The 20,712-nt window shown below is 40.4% G+C and overlaps 2 protein-coding genes and 1 pseudogene across 2 annotated transcripts; 2 read left to right on the top strand and 1 right to left on the bottom strand.

The window, feature by feature from the left end:
* Positions 1 to 527: 527 nt before the first annotated feature.
* Positions 528 to 1,493, top strand: LOC129557770 (olfactory receptor 14J1-like). Its single transcript, XM_088831301.1, has one exon. The coding sequence runs from the start codon at positions 528 to 530 to the stop codon at positions 1,491 to 1,493; it is 966 nt and encodes a 321-aa protein (XP_088687427.1).
* Positions 1,494 to 5,848: 4,355 nt separating this feature from the next.
* Positions 5,849 to 6,811, top strand: LOC129557773 (olfactory receptor 14J1-like). The gene has a single exon (XM_088831308.1). It carries the CDS (start codon positions 5,849 to 5,851, stop codon positions 6,809 to 6,811), a length of 963 nt encoding a protein of 320 aa, XP_088687434.1.
* A 5,664-nt stretch (positions 6,812 to 12,475) lies between these two features.
* On the bottom strand, positions 12,476 to 14,338 carry LOC129557762 (endogenous retrovirus group PABLB member 1 Env polyprotein-like; annotated as a pseudogene).
* Between the last annotated feature and the right edge of the window lie 6,374 nt (positions 14,339 to 20,712).

Below are 20,712 nucleotides of genomic sequence, written 5' to 3'. Positions count from 1 at the left end.
GTCTATCCTCAGACCTCTTTTCTGTCCTTTTTTGAACTCAAAAGTACTCTTGTAAGAGCACTCTTACTGAATTGGGGATGTTTCAAGCACTGCCATAGTCTTCTGAGTTCCAAATCTTCACATCCAACTTTATGGTTGGCACACCTCCGACTGGGCTTCTCCCATCAGAACTCATTTCTTCTCCCAATCATCTCCCTGTCACTGTTATCTGTTTCAAAAAATAGGAAAATTTATCTTTCATCTGCTCATTCATAAACCATCAAGACTTTATCTGCTTATTATCTCTCCAGAAAATTCTCATAACTTTTTTCAACCTATGTGAAGCTGTTGATCACATTTAGAAGTTCAGTTTTTGAAAAAGGGCTAAAGATTTTTCTGAATTAAATATCACCACATTCCCATGAAGATAAACTTGTTTTGATTTTAGTAGCTCTTTGCTGAGTACACTTAGTTACTTGACTAATAGCTATATCAATATCATACATTCTTTCCTAAACAGAGTCAATCTTGCTATCTTCAGACTGACCATGGCCAACCTGACCTCAGTGAGTGGATTCCTCCTCATGGGGTTTTCTGCTGACCATAAGCTTCAGATTTTACATGCACTGCTGTTTTTGGTGACATACCTGCTGGCCTTGACAGGCAACCTCCTCATTATCACCATAACTACCTTGGACCATCGCCTCCATTCCCCCATGTATCACTTCTTGAAGCACCTCTCTCTTCTGGACCTGTGTTTCATCTCTGTCACAGTCCCCCAGTCCATCACAAATTCACTTATGAACAATGGTTACATTTCCCTTGGTCAGTGCATTCTTCAAGTCTTCTTCTTCATAGCTCTGGCCTCATCAGAAGTGGCCATCCTCACAGTGATGTCTTATGACCGGTATGTAGCCATTTGTCAACCACTGCAATATGAGACCATTATGGACCCCTGTGCCTGTAGGCATGCAGTGATAGCTGTGTGGGTTGCTGGGGGCCTCTCTGGGCTCATGCACGCAGCTGTTAACTTCTCCATACCGCTCTGTGGGGAGAGAGTCATTCACCAATTCTTCTGTGATGTTCCTCAGATGCTGAAACTAGCCTGCTCTTATGAATTCATTAATGAGATTGCAGTTGCTGCATTCACAACCTCAACAGCATTTATCTGTTTGACCTCTATTGTGCTTTCCTACATTCGCATCTTCTCTGCAGTGCTGAGAATTCCATCATCTGAGGGAAGAACCAAAGTCTTCTCCACCTGCCTACCCCACCTATTTGTAGTCACCTTCTTCCTCTCAGCTGCAGGCTTTGAGTTTCTAAGGCCCCCTTCTGAGTCCCAGTCGGCTATGGATCTCATGTTCTCCATCTTCTATACTGTGATACCTCCAACGCTCAATCCAGTTATCTATAGTTTACGGAATGAAGCCATGAAGGCAGCTCTGAGGAAGATACTGTCAAAAGAAGAATTCACTCAGAGAAAGATGCATTTAAAAGTCATTTTTAAACTCTAAAGTACCATACAAATAAAAGGTACTGTTATTATGTTTCAGATTGTAGGAGGAATAAATCTGATTTCTTTCCAGAACTCCCTTCTAACTTTTCTGTTCTTTACAGTCTTCTCAAAACATAATTCTTCAGAATTTAAGATGTTATGGTTCTAGGGATATTGGTCTTCTTTCCACAAGTTCAATTTTTATTTTTAGGTATCTTACAGGATTTTTTCTGAAATAAAAGGCAATTAGTTTGGGACTTGGTGAGCATAATTTAAAGCTGGCTTTTAGAAATACATGTGTATAGCTGAGTCCCTTCATTGTTCACCTAAAACTATCACAACGTTGTTTGTTAATGAGCTATACCTCAATAAAAAATAAAAAGGCTTGAAAAAAATAAAGTTGGCTTTTGACAAATAGATTCCAGACTGCTGCCAAATAAGCTGATTGTGTTCATGAGATAATGTATCTATGGTGCATTATGTGATTTCCAAGAGACATCCAGGTTTTTTTTGTGCATTAAGTACCCATATTAATTTTCCCTTCCTTTTATGTATTATAATAACTTTCTCCATAACTATTTCTCCATAACTATTTATTCAGTCTCTAATAAATGTCATGTATATTACATGCATTTTTCTTTTAATTTTATCAAGCAACTCTTCTACCTATGCCCCATTTACAATTAGGACAGTAAATTTAGAAGAGATTGATTTCTTGAGACTTCTCAAAAAACAGAAAATATGTGATTCAAAGTGATATTTGTCTGATTCCAAGCTCACTTATTTACCTCTACTCATTGCAAATGATTTGTTTCTCCATGTGAGTATGTGCTAAGTCACTTCAGTCATGTCCAACTCTTTGCGACCCTATGTGAGTATACGTGTTTTTTTATCATCTGTAAAAATAAGCATATTCTACTATTATACACTAATGAGATAGGCTTCAGCAGATGCTGTGTAGCCTTTAGAACAGTAAGTCTATGTCCTTACAGCTTCAGAAGTCTTTGTAATATAAATTGAATAAATTTATAGTCATATGATTATTACTGAAAATATTAATAATGTATATAAAAGATGGTAACAGAATTCAGAAATTACAAAACAATATTGTGGACTTACATTCATTTTTAAGTATGCTTATAAAGTAGTTGCATATACTTAAATAATAAATTTTAATGGACTGGGCCTCTTTATGAGATTCTCAGGTACTGTTGCTAAATTTGTTTTAGGATCTTTTAGTAGATAGTTTTATGTTTATTAGAGACCACAATGGTTGCCCAAAATAACTGTTCAAATCTGAGATGTAATGCATAGGCCTTGATCTCTATAAACACTGATTTCTAGTTTCCCAGGACAACTGACATTAAAAATTTCTTTTAATGTTTAAAATATTGTTTGCCTTTCTGGAATGCATGATTTAGCTATTACAGTGGTTCTCCAAATGTGACGTTCAGTCCAGCAGCAGCAGCGTCAGGCAGTTTTTTAGGCATTCAAATGTATGGAGGTAACATTAAACCTTCTGAATCAGCATTACTAAGTGTGAGGTTTAGGTACCTATGTTTTATCAAGTTCTCTAGGTGATCCATACCTCTACTAAAGTTTGCAACCATTGGAAAAGGGACAAAATCCCCACAGTTTATCAAGTCACTTCCCTTCTGTGTGAAAAGTTCTAAGTTCAGGTGACAGAGAGGTAGAGAAAATGAAATAGTCTCATCATTCAGTTCAGGTTTCCATTACAAAAGATGGAGGGGAAAAAAAAAATCCCAACAGCAACAGAAACCTTGGATTCTCAAGGGAAACAGCATGTTTTAAAAGATGTCATTATAAATGAAAAAGGTCAGAATTTTGTGATCAGCTTTCATAACTACCCACACACCAATAGTGGCTGTGGTAAGTTTTACAATTTTGAAAGAGAAAAGTATTTTATGGAAATTGACAGAACCTCATATTCTTCACATTGAATTTGAAAAAGCAAGACTTTTATTCTAACAAGGAAAGTTAACTGTTAATAAAGGTCATATATTTAATTCACATGAGTATATTACAAAATGAGCAATTTAAGAAAAGTCAGTATATTAAGAAAGGTTAATATTTTATATGTTTACATAAATATTCAGTAAAGAATTGCACTATAACATGCATAGTACTTATACTGTACTATAACAGTATAGTAATTGTACTATAGTGGTATCATAGTCTCTGATATCACCATGAGCCTTGAATAGATAAATGTTCAGTGTAATTTTGCCTTTTTTCCCCAATGTTTCTGCATGTCTTTCATAAATTGAGGTTTTGATGTAAGCAGTGGTATGAATTGCAAAGAAAAAGGTTTGGTACTTAGATTCAATTCTGTCACTTAAGTTATTCTGAACCTTAGTTTTTTCTTTCAGAAAAAGAGATTAAAATGCTTAGGCTATAGAAGATAAAAAAAATAAAACTTGAGACATATTTTATGGCAGACTCTAGCATGGTGTCTGTCTCATGAAAATGGATGCTCAAAATTTTTCAGTTTATTTCCCAGACTGTTGATAAGCACTGGTGGAAATTTGGCAGGCTAAAATACTTAATGTACCAATAATAAAATTAAGTATGGATAATAAAGTCATTTATTATTTTATCAGTTCAAGAAAAAGGGGGACAAAAAAACAGGCAGCAACTGCCTCTCCAAGGCAGAAAGGGAGAAACTGTTGAAAGCATAGCCTTTACTCTTTAATTCTTTCTGTTTTCTATTAGCTGTGGGAAGCTTTAATAAAAATGGATTAAGTGGGTGATATTCTAAATTAACTTTGAAATTCACATGCATAGAGAAAGACTTTTAATTTGGCAGCCAAAACAAAAGTTTAAAATTTAAATTTAATACCATACAAATTTGTAAATCTAATACTACTGACCCCTGCCAGACAATAGAATGTAGAAGCGGGGCATAAATGTTGAGTCATTCTTCACAGAGGAGGTGTGATTTCTAAGAACATGAATTAATGAGACACACACGCAAAACTTTCTGGTGCGATTTCACATTTGTCGTTCAGTCGCTAGCCCTATCTAAGAGAATCTTATTTAGATCAGCAACCCCCTCCTAACCTCTCAGCAGTCTGAGAGGCTTTTGTGAGTTCAGTAGCCTCTCTCATTTACTTTCCTTCTCTATTCTGTGAACTTTCCTGTTCACAGTTCATATTTATTCTGTCTCCCTCATGTCTCCTCTGACACCCCTTCTACTCCTACCCTCAATCTTTCACATGGTTCAGAATAAAACTCAAAGAGATTGATTCATTCAGCTTTTTTTTTTCCCCAGCTGCTGCCTAGAACTCACAGGCAGAGAAAAAAATTAAGGAATATGAGAGGATCGTGACTAAGTGACTGGTCAGCTCTCATATACTGAGGTATATTTTAATAAGGGGAGAACTTTTGTTTATCTCGATCCTGCAAAGCCCAAAACACTATACAATGGCCTAACACTTGATTTATTTATTTTCTGAATTGTAGACTACTTCATACTTCTTCAGAGTCTCTTTCTGAAGTTGTATATTGGGTTTTTGAAAGTTTTCCTTCCACACTGAAAGCCACCTCTGAGCAACCACTCTTTCTTCCTCTTCTTTGCAAATGCCTTTGCATGTAGTAAACAGTCAATACATACTTAATGACTTTAGCTGAAGACAATGTGAAGAGGAATGAAATGAAATGAAATTTCAAAGAGAAAGCTGGAAGGTACCAGAAGAAGCCCTAGACAGATTAAACACTAAATATGATAGTGAAATGTAAATATTCCCTTTAAAAAGTTTTTTTGTTCTTGATTTCAAGATGTGCTTATTAAATAAAATGCTAACTGGAAAGGCAATAACTGCATAATTTGGTCCTTGGCCTCACAATTTAGGGCTTTTCTCTGTAATGGAATGGCTTACCAGGGAAGAACCTTAGGGATCATCCCATTCAACCACAAATCCTCTAAAGGGCCCTTCAATATACTAAAATAGAGCAATATAATCTGTCCAGTTTTGAGAAACTTCTAATCAAGAACTGATCACTGAATTTCTGTTCTTGACTTAGAGTGAAGCAACAAGTTTTACCTTGTGGAAATGGAATAGTGTTTTTAGTGGTGGAAATGCAACCATTTTTCTGTGACAGGACCAGTGACTCTGATCACATTTGCACTCAGGTTTACTGGTGTTTTCTGTAAGCTCCCTGAACACAAGATATGCATATCTTCATCTTTGAGTCCCCAACGTCTAGGGCACAGCTGATGAATGACAAGTACTCAGAAATTAATTGTTGAAAGAAGCACTGATGAATAAATGAATAATTTATTTTAACATCTCTCTACTGCATTTCCTCCATCCTCTTTATCTTCCAGCTGCCAACACAATTTGTACCTTCAAAATGGTTATGGCAAATGTAACCACAATGAGTGGATTCCTCCTCATGGGGTTTTCCAACAACCGTGAGCTGCAGATCTTACACGCATTGCTTTTCTTGTTAATATACTTATTAACCTTAGCAGAAAACCTCCTGATTATCGCCATCACCACTCTGGACCAACATCTCCAAACCCCAATGTACTACTTCTTGAAACACCTTTCGCTCCTGGACCTCTCCTTCATTTCTGTCACGGTCCCCCAGTCCATTGAAAATTCACTGACAGGCAGTGGCTATATTGTCCACGGTCAGTGCATACTTCAGGTTTTCTTCTTCACATCTTTGGCCTGGGTTGAGGTGGCCATTCTCACAGTGATGTCTTATGATCGCTATGCTGCCATTTGCCTCCCACTGCACTATGAAGTCATTATGGATCCCAGAGCCTGTAAGCGGGCTATGATAGCTGTATGGCTGAGTGGTGGCATCTCTGGAATCTTGTATACAGCTGCCACATTCTCCATCACATTCTGTAGGGCCAAAATAATCCACCAGTTCTTCTGTGATATCCCCCAGTTGGTGAAGCTCTCTTGCTCCAGTGATTACCTAGGCGTGATTGGAGTGGCTGCTTTCATGACCGTGCTGGCGTTCATCTGCTTCGTCTCCATCGTTCTCTCCTATGTGCAAATCTTCCCCACAGTTCTAAGAATACCCTCTGCCGAGGGCCGCTCCAAGGCCTTCTCTACCTGCCTGCCCCACCTCTTTGTTGTGTCATTTTTTCTTTGCACAGGCATTTTTGAGTTCCTCAGACCAACTTCAGACTCTCCAACTGCTTCCGACATTATCATATCCATCTTTTATACAGTAGTGCCCCCAACACTGAACCCTATGATCTACAGCTTGAGGAATGAAGCCATGAAGGGAGCTTTAAGAAAGTTACTGTTGGGTGGTGAATTCACCAGGAAAACAACATTTTTGTCCTCTTGTTGATGGCTGTCCACTATTACACACAAGGAGCATATTTAATGACTGGAATCCATTATATATAAATGGTAAACACTGCCAAAGAGTCAGACAGGACTGAGCAACTGAGCATGCCTAAAATATGTATACAGTAATGTTGGGGAAAAACAACACTTTTTTTCCTGTTGATAAACCAAATACTATAACCATAATCATAATGGAAATGCTTCATTTGACATTTTCAATTTTTTAGACACTGAAATAAGACTTTTTGTTATTCTTTCAAATTAAGAGAAAATAAACAATTATATATAATATTTTAATGTAGGTCCACTACTTTCCTTTTCCTCCCAATACATATAGACATGCAGACACAAACATATATCAGGTCATATCAACAAACATAGCACTTTTGGAAAAACAGCATAGACAAAATTACAGCAATAATAGTGATAAATAGAGCTGTATATTGTCACCTTGCTTATTTAACTTATATGCAGAGTACATCACGAGGAACGCTGGGCTGGAAGAAGCACCAGCTGGAATCAAGATTGCCGGGAGAAATATCAATAATCTCAGATATGCAGATGACACTACCCTTATGGCAGAAAGTGAAGAGGAACTCAAAAGCCTCTTGATGAAAGTGAAAGAGGAGAGTGAAAAGGTTGGCTTGAAGCTCAATATTCAGAAAACAAAGATCATGGCATCTGGTCCCATCACTTCATGGGAAATAGATGGAAAAACAGTGGAAACAGTATCAGACTTTATTTTTGGGGGCTCCAAAATCACTGCAGATGCTGATTGCAGCCATGAAATTAAAAGACGCTTACTCCTTGGAAGGAAAGTTATGACCATCCTTGATAATATATTAAAAAGCAGAGACATTACTTTGCCAACAAAGGTCCGTCTAGTCAAGGCTATGGTCTTTCCCGTGGTCATGTATGGATGTGAGAGTTGGACTGTGAAGAAAGCTGATCACCGAAGAATCGATTCTTTTGAACTGTGGTGTTGGAGAAGACTCTTGAGAGTCCCTTGTACCGCAAGGAGATCCAACCAGTCCATTCTAAGGGAGATCGATCCTGGGTGTTCATTGGAAGACTGATGCTAAAGCTGAAACTGCAATACTTTGGCCTCCTCATGCGACGAGTTGACTCACTGGAAAAGACTCTGATGCTGGGAAAGGTTGGGGGCGGGAGGAGAAGGGGACGGCCGAGAATGAGATGGCTGGATGGCATCACCGACTCTGTGGACATGAGTTTGAGTGAACTCCGGGAGTTGGTGATGGATAGGGAGGCCTGGCGTGCTGTGATTCATGGGGTCGCGGAGAGTCGGACACGACTGAGCGACTGAACTGAACTGAACTGAATGATAATTTATCCACAATTCCACTCACCAATTGTTTAATTCCAAATGTCCATTTATATTTTTATCTTTTAAATGCCAAGTTTACATACTGGTACAAACATATACAATTATTATGCATATTTACATAGTTTTACTAATAAAATTTTCTTGAATACACAGAATTCAATGGAATTCATATCATAATACATTGAACCATTTACCTATTTTATACATATACTTTTTTTCCAATTATTCATTCATGCTAGAAATTTAATTTCTACTCTTCATAATTTCATGGCATGGGATTGCTGAGTCAAAGCGTGTGAAATGGTAAGCTGCTTTGAGTATGTGACTATACTGTTTTCCAAAAATGTTAAATCATTTTATGTGGCTATTGGGAATGTGTGGCCATGTCAGTTCTACATGTCTCCAGTGATTTATGAATTCATACAACAAATATGCAGAGAGATTCTATTAGGTGGTTGAAATCATAACTGGTGCCTGGAACATAAAAGTACATAAAATATATACACATTGGGTAGTATGGAGATTTTTAATCTTTATATCTGGAATATTTTACCTTTATTTTTAATGTGATAGATGAAGAAATAAATATATTTACAATTTTTATTTTGCTCTCATATTATTCATTTTAATTTTAAATATTTTTATTCTTTAGCCATTATGTAAAAAGTTTTATAAATCTTAGAAATCTGTGTTTTATAACAGTAAAAACTATTTTCTCAGTCCCTCTTACTTAATTATTTTAGTTTTCTTTGCTATGCAATCTCATATAATTTGACATGAGTTTATAAAGGTTGTAGCAACAAAGATTAACCAGTCTAAGTTACCAGGGATACTCTTAAATGATTAATAATTAAAATCTTTTTTGTTAGTTATTAAACTCTTCAATCCATCTGCAATAATGTGTAAATTATATTTTTTATGCTACACACCAACTAAATATGCTAATTTATGAAATATTTCCTTTATTGACCTATTATTTAATCAGCTTATTGAATTATAAAGTATGTCAATTTTTATCTCCATTTCTATGCTTTCAAATTTTTATTAATCTATGTTTATGTAATTAAGCTAGTTAAGTAATATTGTATTATTTTTTACTGTAGTGATTTAGATAGAGAACTATTCTTTGAATTATGAAGTATTTTTGTTGCCTTGTATTCTTATTTTGAACCTCTTCATTCAGTTTGATAAACACTGCATTTGTTCTTGAGAGCATTCAATCATTCAAAATTTATAAATTAACTTGGGATATGTACTCTGTTATATAGTTTCTTTTAACCAAGAAATACTAAAATGTTTTACACTAAATAATATTTTGCTAATTCTCTTTATGAAAGTAGCTCACATTTCTCAATAACTTTTTTCTATGATTTTACATTTGTGTGGTTACTATCTGATTCAATTTCTATTCATGTTAAACACCCATTGCAGGTACCAAGCATCTTTGAACAATGCCATAAATTGCAGGAATCCCCACACTACTCCTACCACTAACTCCCAAGGCAGAAAACAAAAACTCGCTTTTTTGGTATTTATTTCAGCTAGAATGTAGACATAGGACCTTGGTTCTGAGATTAGAAATTTCAGTCTGAGATTTTAACTAAGAAAAGACAAATGTGAGAAGCAGGAACTATGTGGCATCCATTTCTAAAGAAGTTAGTGGTCCAGGCATTCAGTGGAATGTAGTAGAGTCTGTTTCCATGTTAGGAAAACCAGAGTCTGCTCACCAGGGTCAGCAGTGTACTCCCTTCTAGGACAGTGTCATTGTCCTGAGCTCATATCTTCCAAACTTGATTATCAGACTTTCCAAGAGACTGTGTGGTATAGATAGATACAGTTAGGATTGGTTCTGTGTGTTGCTACTAAGAAATTTGAGAACTATAACTGTTAAGAATACTACACTGATTCTTATATCCTGAACTTAAACCTAGCCACTTTATTAATTTCTAATAACTCTAGCAGTAATTGATTTCTGTGAAGTTTAGACTCTTACCCTCCCAGAGATACTAGATCAGAAAGGTTTCTTCTTGACAATTATATTTCAAAATGATGGCTCTCATCCCTGAGAAAGACATTCTTGGGTTGTAAAACTAACAAGAAAGGATGTTCCCTGGTGGCTTAGTGGTTAAGATTCCAGGCTTTCACTGCTGCAGCCCTGGGTTCAATCCCTTGTCAGGGAACTGAGAATCTACAAGCTTCACAGTGAGGCCAAAAAAGGGGAAAAAATGGTAGGAAGTTTTAAAAAGATTTTTGTCTTTTTAAAAAGGGACAGAAAAAGAGTTTACAATTTCAAATTTTCTAAAGACAGCAGCCTAGAGTGAGGAAGAAGCCAATGGGTTGGTTGATCAATCATTTGATGGTGATACGGCCTTTGAATTGCCATTGTTAACTGAAAATGCAAAGCAATTACTTCATGAACAACTGGGAAATATAGAACTTTGTACCCTCTAGAGCAGTGATGCATGGAGAGGGTGATTTTGTCTGTAGGAACATTCGGCAATGTCTGGAGGTATCTTTAGTTGTCACAATTGCTTGGGAGGATGCTCTTAACATCTAGTGGGTAGAGGCCAGTGCTGCTAAACATCCTGCAATGTACAAAACCCCAGACAAAGAATTATCCAGCCCCAAATGTCAATACGGCTGCCACTGAGAAATCCTGATCTAGATGCACTGTGGCTTAAGGAAGCTACTACATGACAAGCTAAATATGGTCAAACAATTTTTTTCTCCAAGTAAGTATATTACAGCCAAATGTAGAAGTAAGAATAAGTTGATAGGATGATGTCAATCACCCAACATCATACGTGAAGAAATGGAAAAGAGGTCATAGGAAAGACTGCATACTGCATTTATGAACAGTCTTTATATGATAGGCTGTGTCCATTCATGCTGTGTCCTGCAATCAGGCTTTCACTTCCATTACTACACCAAAACTTCCTGCTTGTAGCCAGTAATCACTTCCTTGCGATTAGCAACAGTGTCATGGTTGAATCTTATTTCTTAACAATAATTGTATTTGGTGATACTGACATGAAAGAAGAGAAGATGGCTGAGAATATAAAAAATGCCATTAAATGATGCTACTTAAAGACTTACATTTCTTCTGTAAAACAGAAGGTGAGGGCACCACCAAGAATGAAGAGAGTATAGATAAGTTAATGGGAAAATGGTAAATTTTGAAACAATTACAGAAGGAAATAGGAAAAATTGGGAACAGAGGGTAAATCATTGAAAAGTAAGAGTGAGTTCATTATTTTATAAAGATATCAGAGTACATTATTGTGGAATTTTCTCCAGATTTTCTGAGCAATATGAGTGGAAGAAACTGCTGCTTTGGGGTGTGTGGTGGAAATAAGGAAGGAGAATATATACTCTGGGGAGCAAGAAGTCACAGAAAAAAGCAGAAGTTTTCTACTCTCATTCTTAGAGATGTGGGTTCTGGCTCTAGAGGGTGTGGTCTGAAACTGAAGGTATTTTTTAAACCAAAGAAATGAAAAAGAAGTAGTGTAAAAGACTACATATTATTTGATTCCACTTTTACAATTGTTTATATGATTACTTTCTGAAAAAGCTGAAACTATAAGCACAGAAATAGATCTATGGTCACAGTGGCTGCTTGGGGGACAGGGTTTACTAGAAAGGGGCGTGGGCCAATTTTAGGGGGTGATAGGACTTTTCTAGGGGTTCCCGAGATGGTGCTAGTGGTAAAGAACCTGCCTGTCAATACAAGAGACATAAGAGACAGGGGTTCGATTCCTGGGTCAGGAAGATACCCTAAAGGAAGGCATGGCAACCCACTTCAGTATTCTTGCCTGGAGAATCCAATGGACAGAGGAGCCTAGCAACCTACAGTCCATGGGGTCTCACAGAGTTGGACAGGACTGAAGCAACTTAGCACACATGCAGGGGATCATTCTATGGCTTGAATATGGCTATGACTACATGACTACAAATGTTTGTTTAAAATCACAAAAATATATAGTCAAAGGGTGATTGTTACTATATGTAAATTATACATTAATAACTGAGCGACTGAACTGAACTGAACTGAACTGAAAAATTTTGGAAAAAGAAAAGTAGTGGGAGAAAGAGAGAATAGTTATTCTATGAGCTTACTCCAAGATCAAGCATGAAGCCTTGAAACGAAGATAGGATAGTTGGTAGATTGCCCGTGCCTGCACGGACGATTCAACGTTTGGCATGAATCGGCTTCTGTTGGCTTAGAAAAAAGAAGGAGAGAAAAGATGGGGTCGAGAGGATTGCAGTGTATAACAGCAATGCTTTATTATGTAGAGTGCTCCTTATATATGCAAGGACAAACAAAGTTTTAGTCAGTACATCAGGAATGTATATCCCCATGGTTACAGAAAGAATTGTTCTTTTACACAATGACTTCTTCCTCTCAGGCCGTCAGAGGCAAGGTAATAACAAACTTGTTTTTCTCTTAAACTTAAGCTACTGTGACCCTTCCCACCTGCCTCCATCTGCCTTAGCCCACGGTTGATGTTTATCCAACATGGTCAAAGGGGTGGCGGGACAGGGGGCAATTGCCTTTACAGGCTCCTTGAAACAAGGACTGCTCCCAGGGCAGGCACCCGAGGCGCACCGCTCCCCACAGCTCCCCCTTTTTATTTCTTTAATGTTGGATAAAGATCTATTAGGCGAGGGCAATCAAAAAGAGTCGTCAGGAAGTAGGGTGGCAATGAGACAAGAGCTAGCTATTCCTTTTAATACGGGTGAATGCCATGAGCTGGCGAGTGATAAAATTGGATAAGCATTGTACAATACAAGGACCACAACAGAGCACACATACAACCACAAGCAGAATCAGAAGCAAAGATTTCCACCAGTCTGTATGAAACCATGATTTGACTTGTTCCAAAAATGGCACAGAGGAGTCTTGCATAGCCTCTACTTGCTCCTTCATATCATTAACAGCATCGGAAACGTTGGAAGACAAATCAGGAATATAAACACAGCACTCTATTTTTATAACAGCACAGGTCCCTCCCTGAGCGGCAGTGAGGATATCTAAGGCCATGCGGTTTTGCAAAACAGCTTTCCGCATTTGCTTTTGTTCTTCATTTAAAGCCTCTATAGCTCTTTTTGCATCTAGGAGGGCTTGCTGCTTAAAATTTGTTAGGGCATCTACATGTGCCATGATATCAGCATTGCCAAGGGAAGGAACAAAAACAGCAGTTAAATAATCATACTAGTGAAAAACCGACCGAGACCAACGAGCTTTTAAAAGGGGAAGATTAGCGGGGTTTTTTATAGGAGAGCGAGTGATTCGGCCAGGAGCAAACACAAATCTGAGACTACAGCGTCCCACCCAACCAATGGGAAGCCAGGGCCAAACATTAGAGCCACAAATCCATTTTGTCCCGTTAGGAGCCACCCATCTTATACCGGGACTATTTTCCCAATCGGATCCCGGCCAGAGGGTGGAAGCATTACAATTAAAGGTTACATCAATCATCTGAGTACACATAGAAATAGGGGTAATGCCCACATGCTTCAACAAATGTTTGCCATAGTCTTTTCCCCCAAAATGGGGTTGATGTTCTCATTGTTCCCAGCAAATGTCCGCTTGTCTCAGCAACTGTCCTTTCTCCGGGGTCATCCAAAAGTATTCATCCCAGATCTGATAATAATCTCCAAAAAACCGACTTGCACGAGTCTTATTTTTGTTGGTATTAGAATAAGTGCGGTATGCATCTTCAACAGTCTTATAACTCGCATTAACGTTGAACTGTAGCGAGGAGCTCGCCTTCTGATGACCCATGTCGTTACACTCAGGAAGGGCAGAGACATTTAGAGTGATGAGACTTCTGTGAGTTTGCTTATACTGGATTAAAAAGTCACAGACTGCAGGAAAATGCATTTGTTGTATAGGTGATACCCACCAAGGAAACCCATCGACTACAGACAAAGGCATAGCAGTACAAACCCAGCAGGCGGAGCTGTTGTGAAAATCAGCATAAGAATGAGCCCATGACAGGAAGACGTTTCCCTCAGAAGAAAAAGGCGAGCTAGATACAATCAGAGCAAGGAGATAAGCCCCTTGCCCGAATACTGGGCGAGCAGAGGATTTATCCGCGGTGACAAAGCCTATCTGATTTAAAAGGAGCAGCAAAGATATAAGAATTGCAGTTGGAGAAGACGAGGATGATTCAGCGGCATTTATGCGAGCCTCATGCAGCAGTGTTCTCAGCTGCTGACTGGTCGGCAACGGGGCAGTCTCCCTCAGGGTCAAGCGTTGCATCTGGGCAGTCAGGGATCGCCTCCGCCGTGCGTACCAGCCTTTCCGGGAGCCAGCGCGGTGTTTCGGCATCCTGTGGAAAAACACAAACATGACCCCTTCCCCAGATTAACACAGGATCGGGGCCGTACCGCTTGCCATCCAATGGATCCTTCCATTTTACCAGAGGACGTGCCTTTGTCGCATCATGATGCCAAAATCGCTGAGCTGCAGAACGCCCATCGCGGTCCAGAGTCAGAAAGTTCAGAACGAATAGGGCGTGATAAAGAAGGTTAGTAGGGGTGTCTCCGTACACTGTCCCCCTTTTCAATTTATTAAGTTGATGTTTTAACGTCTGATGAGCACGTTCAACAATACCTTGCCCCTGGGGGTTGTAAGGGATACCGGTTTTGTGTGTGATGCCAAAACGACTGCAGAAACTTTGAAAAGCTTTACCAGTATATCCAGGACCATTGTCAGTTTTTAAACAGCGGGGCATCCCCATGGTAGCAAAACAACGCAAGCAATGCTGAATGCAATGACGGCTAGCTTCCCCGGATTGAAGGGAGGCTAAAAGGAAGCCAGAAAAGGTGTCAACAGTCACATGCACATATTTGAGTTTTCCAAAAGAGGGAATGTGTGTGACATCCATTTGTCATAGTGTGTTGGGTAATAGCCCACGGGGATTAACACCATAGGAAGGCACCACAAAGAATTGCGGGCAGGTAGGGCAAGCTTTAACTATTTGCCGGGCAGCTTCTCGGCTAATACCAAATTGCAAACGTAAAGAATGGCTATTTTGATGATGAAGGGCATGAGAAGCTTGTGCAGCAGAAATGGGGGTAAGGGAATAAATGCTGTGTGTGGCCTGATCTGCGAGAGCGTTACCAGAAGTTAATGGTCCCGGCAGGTTAGTGTGCGCTCGAATGTGACCAAAGAAACATGGTGACGTCCGGGTTTGAAGAAGTTGCTGAATGAGAGAAAATAGAGTATAGATAGAAGATTTAACGGCTCCTATAAAAGGCACCGTCTCAAGGACCGTGAGAGCACGAACTACATAATGGCTGTCAGAATAAAGATTAAGGCTGTGAGGAACTTGTTGCAGAGCACGGAGAACGGCAAAGAGTTCAACTTCCTGTGCCGATTGATAGGAAGTTTGACAGGAATATGGAATCCCAGCAATAACAAGTCCGGCGACGCCATTTGACGAGCCATCTGTAAAGACAGTAATTCCATCAGGAAGGGGCTGCTGGCGAACAACCCTAGGAAACAAAAAGGAATGAGTACATGCAAATTGCAGCAATCTGTTAGGGGGATAATGCTGAATGATTTGCCCAGGATAATTGGCGAGCGCCAATCCCCAGTCATCAGAGAACTGAAAGAGCCAGGACTGTTGTTCACAAGAAAAGGGAACACAAATAAAGGAAGGCTCTTGCCCGAGATACAGGACAGATTCCGTTCGGCCTTTGGCAATAATTTTGGAAACAAGGACATGATAGGGTGTTAAAACACGAGAAGGAGATGAGGGAAGATGGATCCAGCGCAGGGGGGTTTCCTGGAAAAGAACTCCAGTAGGAGAGTGAGAGGAGGGCAAGACATATAGTCCCCAGGGTTTCTGATAATCACAATACCCAGACTGCTGCTGGGAAATAGTAGCTTTTACCAGCTGGAGTGCCTGTTTCCCTTCCGGTGTCAAGGTCCTAGGGGAGGAAGGATGAGGATCGCCTTTAAGAATGTTAAATAAGGGCTGTAGTTGTCCTGTTGTTAAGCGCAGCGGGGGACGGAGCCAATTGATGTCGCCAAGAAGCTTTTGAAAATCATTAAGAGTAACCAAATTATCTCTAGACAATTTAACAGGTTGGGTATAGAAACTGGTACGCTCCAGGCGAAATCCTAGATAAGAAAAAGGGGGAAAAGTTTGTACCTTTTCTTTAGCAATACAAAGTCCAGCGTTAGTGAGGGAGACTTTAAGGGAGCCGTATGTAGCAAGCAACCTGGTCTCATTGTTGTGGGCAAGAAGAATATCATCTATATAGTGCACTATGTATATATCAGGGAAAGAAATTTGTGTGGTAGAGAGAGCAGCAGCAACGAATTTTTGACAAAGTGTTGGGCTATTAGCCATGTCTTGCGGCAGTACTTTCCAGTGATATCGAGCCATCGGCTGAGCAAAGTTAGTAGAGGGTACACTGAAGGCAAAGCGAGGACAATCCTGAGGAGCAAGAGGGATAGTGTAAAAACAATCTTTTAGATCTATAATTATGAGGTGGGCATGCCGCGGAATGGCCATGGGAGAAGGCAACCCTGGCTGCAAGGCTCCCATCAGTTCCATAGTGTTATTAACCCTTCGTAGGTCTTGAAGTAAACGCCATTTACCAGATTTCTTTTTGATGACAAAAATGGGAGAATTCCAGGGCGAATTAGAAGGTTCAATATGACCCAGCGCTAACTGTTCCCGCACCAGAAGCTGGGCAGCCGCAATTTTCTCGGCTGACAGGGGCCATTGATCCACCCACACAGGGTCAGGCGACTTCCAAGTTATTGGATCAGCGTGGGTTGCGGGATGTTCAATGGCCCCTATTAAAAATGGCCCAATCTTTTTCTGTCATTATTGGAACGCAATAAAAGGGGTTGCGGCATTTCTTGGCCGTGTTTTCTAAGCCCCGAAAAGGGAAGAAGCCCTTGATCGAAAAGCTGAGCCGCAACCTGAGGGCTGGGACTGTAGAGGTACACTCCCATGGATGTCATCACATCGCGTCCCCATAAATTAACAGGAATGTTAGGGAGGACATAGGGACGCATTTCACCTTGATGGCCCTCACCATCTTCCCAGTGTAACAATTCAGAACTTTGTTCAGGGTTATTAGCTTGTCCTATACCTTGCAAGGTGGAAATAGCCGCATGTTTTGCCCAGTTCTTTGGCCAATGTTTTTCGGCTATTACAGAGACATCAGCCCCGGTATCAAGAATTCCTACAAAACGTTTGCCATTAATTTTTAACATTAGTTCTGGACGGGAGTTCTCAATCGATTTAAGCCAATAAGCATCAGATGAACCGAAACCAGCAGTGCCGCGAGTGACACGATGAACTTTTCCCGCGGGAACAATAGGGAGTAAAATTAATTGGGCAATTTTTTTTCCTGTAGGAATAGTGGTAATGGTGCGAGGCGAATGTGCCATGATCTTAATTTTGCCCTCAAAATCTGCATCAATCACTCCAGGGGCCACCATTAACCCTGCCATAGTAGTGCTGCTACGACCAAGCAGCAGTCCCACGGTGCCTTGAGGTAATGGACCGTGGACACCAGTGGGCAGGGCTTGCATACCCATATCTGGGGTTAATACTGTGTGGGTGGAAGCACAGAGGTCCAGGCCGGCACTCCCGGTGGTGGCACGGAGGAGGCTGGCGACACCTGATGGCTTTCTCTCTGCTCGGTCGTCATGGCCCCATAGCATTGGTTCGGGGCCTGGGGCTGGCCCCTCACCCAGTTTCCCGACATGGGAGGGAGAGGATTGCCCTGCACATCTGTTTTAGATTTGCAATCCTTTACCCAATGCTTTCCTTTCTTGCACCGAGGGCACACATTGGGGGTCTGGACATTATTGGTATTACCCCGTTGCGGACAAAAGGCAGCCCGATGCCCAGGCTGGCCGCACACAAAGCACCCTGCATTACCAGAGGCGATGGGGCGCCTCTTATTCTTCATTTGTTGTTGGTATAAAACTTCTTTGATACTTTTTCCTTGTAGGGCAGCAGCCAACGTAATACCCTGCATATACGAGGGCCCAATGTCAGCACAGATACGAATGTAATCAGAAAGTACCCCCTTTTTTCGGTAGGGTCGAAGGGCTGCTTGGCAGGCGGAGTTGGCATTTTCATAAGCCAATTGCTTGGTTAGCACCATGCCTGCTTGCTCATCGGCCATCAGTTTTCCTACTGCTTCTAATAATCGAGCAACAAAGTCTTGATATGGCTCATCTGGCCCCTGCCGAATTTTTGAGAGGTCCTCTGTTTTGTTGGCCGAACAGGGCAATTTTCTCCAAGCTTGACGAGCAGCATTGGATATTTGGGCATAAGCCCCAGGGTGGTAATTTAATTGAGCATTAGTATTTAGATAAGGGCCCTCTCCAATTAACATTTTGTAAGTAGTAGGAAGCCCTTGCCTCTGATTTATTTCAGCTATAACTCCACATTGTTCTGTGAATTCTGATTTCCATAATAGATAGTCGCCACCCGTGAGACAAGCACGGGCAATCTGCTTCCAATCACTAGGGGGTAAATTTTGGCCCCCTAAATTTTCTACCATGGCTTGCATAAAAGGGGCTGTGGGACCGTACTGGGCACATGCTACCTTTAATTCCTTCAATTGTTTAAATGGCAATGGTTCATAATAGCGTTGGTTAGCGTTTTCAAAAACAGGAAATGCCTTGGGATAGCCAGCAAGAACTTCGCCTTCTTGCTGAGCTTGTTTCAGAGCTTGCTGGAGGGGGGATAAGAAGGAAGCATACGCCGGGGGCGCAGAAGGAGAAATAGGCTTTTCTGGCCCTGACAAGGGAGCAGTAGCAGAATTGTTAAGAGGAGGAGTATCTACATTGTCTTTAATGGTAGACAGCTGCTGCTTCATTAAACATTCTAGTTCCTGGATACAGGTTTTCCCTTTTTCTTCCCTTGCTGTATCAGTCATAAGCAGCTCCCAATCCTCCTGATGATATTTAGCAGCTGCTTCTTCTAAAGTCTCTGTATCCTCAGGGTCGAGGGGACTTTTCTGCAGTGGCGGAATACTAGATTCTGGAGGAGGAGGATCATCCTGTATCTTATCTTTAAGCCTGGACTCCTCGCCATTGTCTAGGTCCAAGCAGTCCCGGATTAGGGACCACAGAGAAAAAGCATCCACAGGCATTTTTCCGGGCCTGTGCAAAGTGTAATGTGCCTGAATTTGCTTTTCCACCTTTTTTCAGGTTTCTAAATTAACTGTCCCCTCTTTAGGAAACCAGGGACATATTTCTTCTACAAATGCAAGAAACGCATGCAGCCGTGGAGTGGAAACACGAATGCCTCTATCTTTCAACATAATCTGCAGCATATGCACAAAGAATTGTCGGCTATTATTTTGTCCCATAGTTTATACTCTCGACAATAAGCCTTCCTACCCCTCAAACTTGTAATTCTATAAAATAAGCGAGACTCACGTGGTCTGGGTAGCGGCCAACAGTTGTCCGTCTTTGAGCCCCACGTTGGGCGCCAACTGCCCGTGCCTGCACGGACGATTCAACGTTTGGCATGAATCGGCTTCTGTTGGCTTAGAAAAAAGAAGGAGAGAAAAGATGGGGTCGAGAGGATTGCAGTGTATAACAGCAATGCTTTATTATGTAGAGTGCTCCTTATATATGCAAGGACAAACAAAGTTTTAGTCAGTACATCAGGAATGTATATCCCCATGGTTACAGAAAGAATTGTTCTTTTACACAATGACTTCTTCCTCTCAGGCCGTCAGAGGCAAGGTAATAACAAACTTGTTTTTCTCTTAAACTTAAGCTACCGTGACCCTTCCCACCTGCCTCCATCTGCCTTAGCCCACGGTTGATGTTTATCCAACATGGTCAAAGGGGTGGCGGGACAGGGGGCAATTGCCTTTACAGGCTCCTTGAAACAAGGACTGCTCCCAGGGCAGGCACCCGAGGCGCACCGCTCCCCACAGTAGATGTGTGGGTTGTAACATGATGAGATCCTAAAATCCTTTAGTCATCTCCTTTGAAATGTCTTTCTAGGACTCATCTATGTGTTTTTGACATCTTTTCATGTCAGCTATTGCATTTACCACATTATATTCTAAACATCTGAAATCAATGTGTTTTTATCTTTACATGATGAATTACTTGAGGGTGGAGAATTAAGACTCGACTTTTAAAAAATTTCTATTTTCTGATGTCCAGTGGATACCACATCCCTTATATTAAGTTGGTGATCAACAGTCACTTTGAATAAACAATAAATGAATGAAGTCCACGAGTTCTGAGATTAAAGAGGAGGCACAATCCCAGGGATTGAACCTGTGTCTCTTATGTCTTCTGTATTGGCAGGAGGATTCTTTACCACTAACACCACTTGGGAAGCCCCTACTAATATTAAATTTGTTTATATCTTGAAGTGGACACCAGACTAGTGGGGAAACACAATAGTCAGTTAGATTTTAAGAATTTGACTTATAATTTTAAAACTATATCAGATTAAAATTTAAAAAACAATTCCCATTTGAATGAAATTAGATGATATTAACACCATTTAAAAATGTGCTCTCTGTCACTTTGAATGGGA

Source organism: Moschus berezovskii, chromosome 23 (assembly GCF_049115385.1).
Source record: "Moschus berezovskii isolate FMDL1 chromosome 23, NW_MosBer_1.0, whole genome shotgun sequence".
NCBI lineage: Eukaryota > Metazoa > Chordata > Mammalia > Artiodactyla > Moschidae > Moschus > Moschus berezovskii.
This window is presented reverse-complemented; position numbering and strand designations above follow the sequence as displayed.

Coding starts and splice junctions, on each gene's coding strand:
- LOC129557770 (XM_088831301.1), top strand. CDS start 528: ATGGCCAACCTGACCTCAGTGAGTGGATTCCTCCTCATGGGGTTTTCT.
- LOC129557773 (XM_088831308.1), top strand. CDS start 5,849: ATGGTTATGGCAAATGTAACCACAATGAGTGGATTCCTCCTCATGGGG.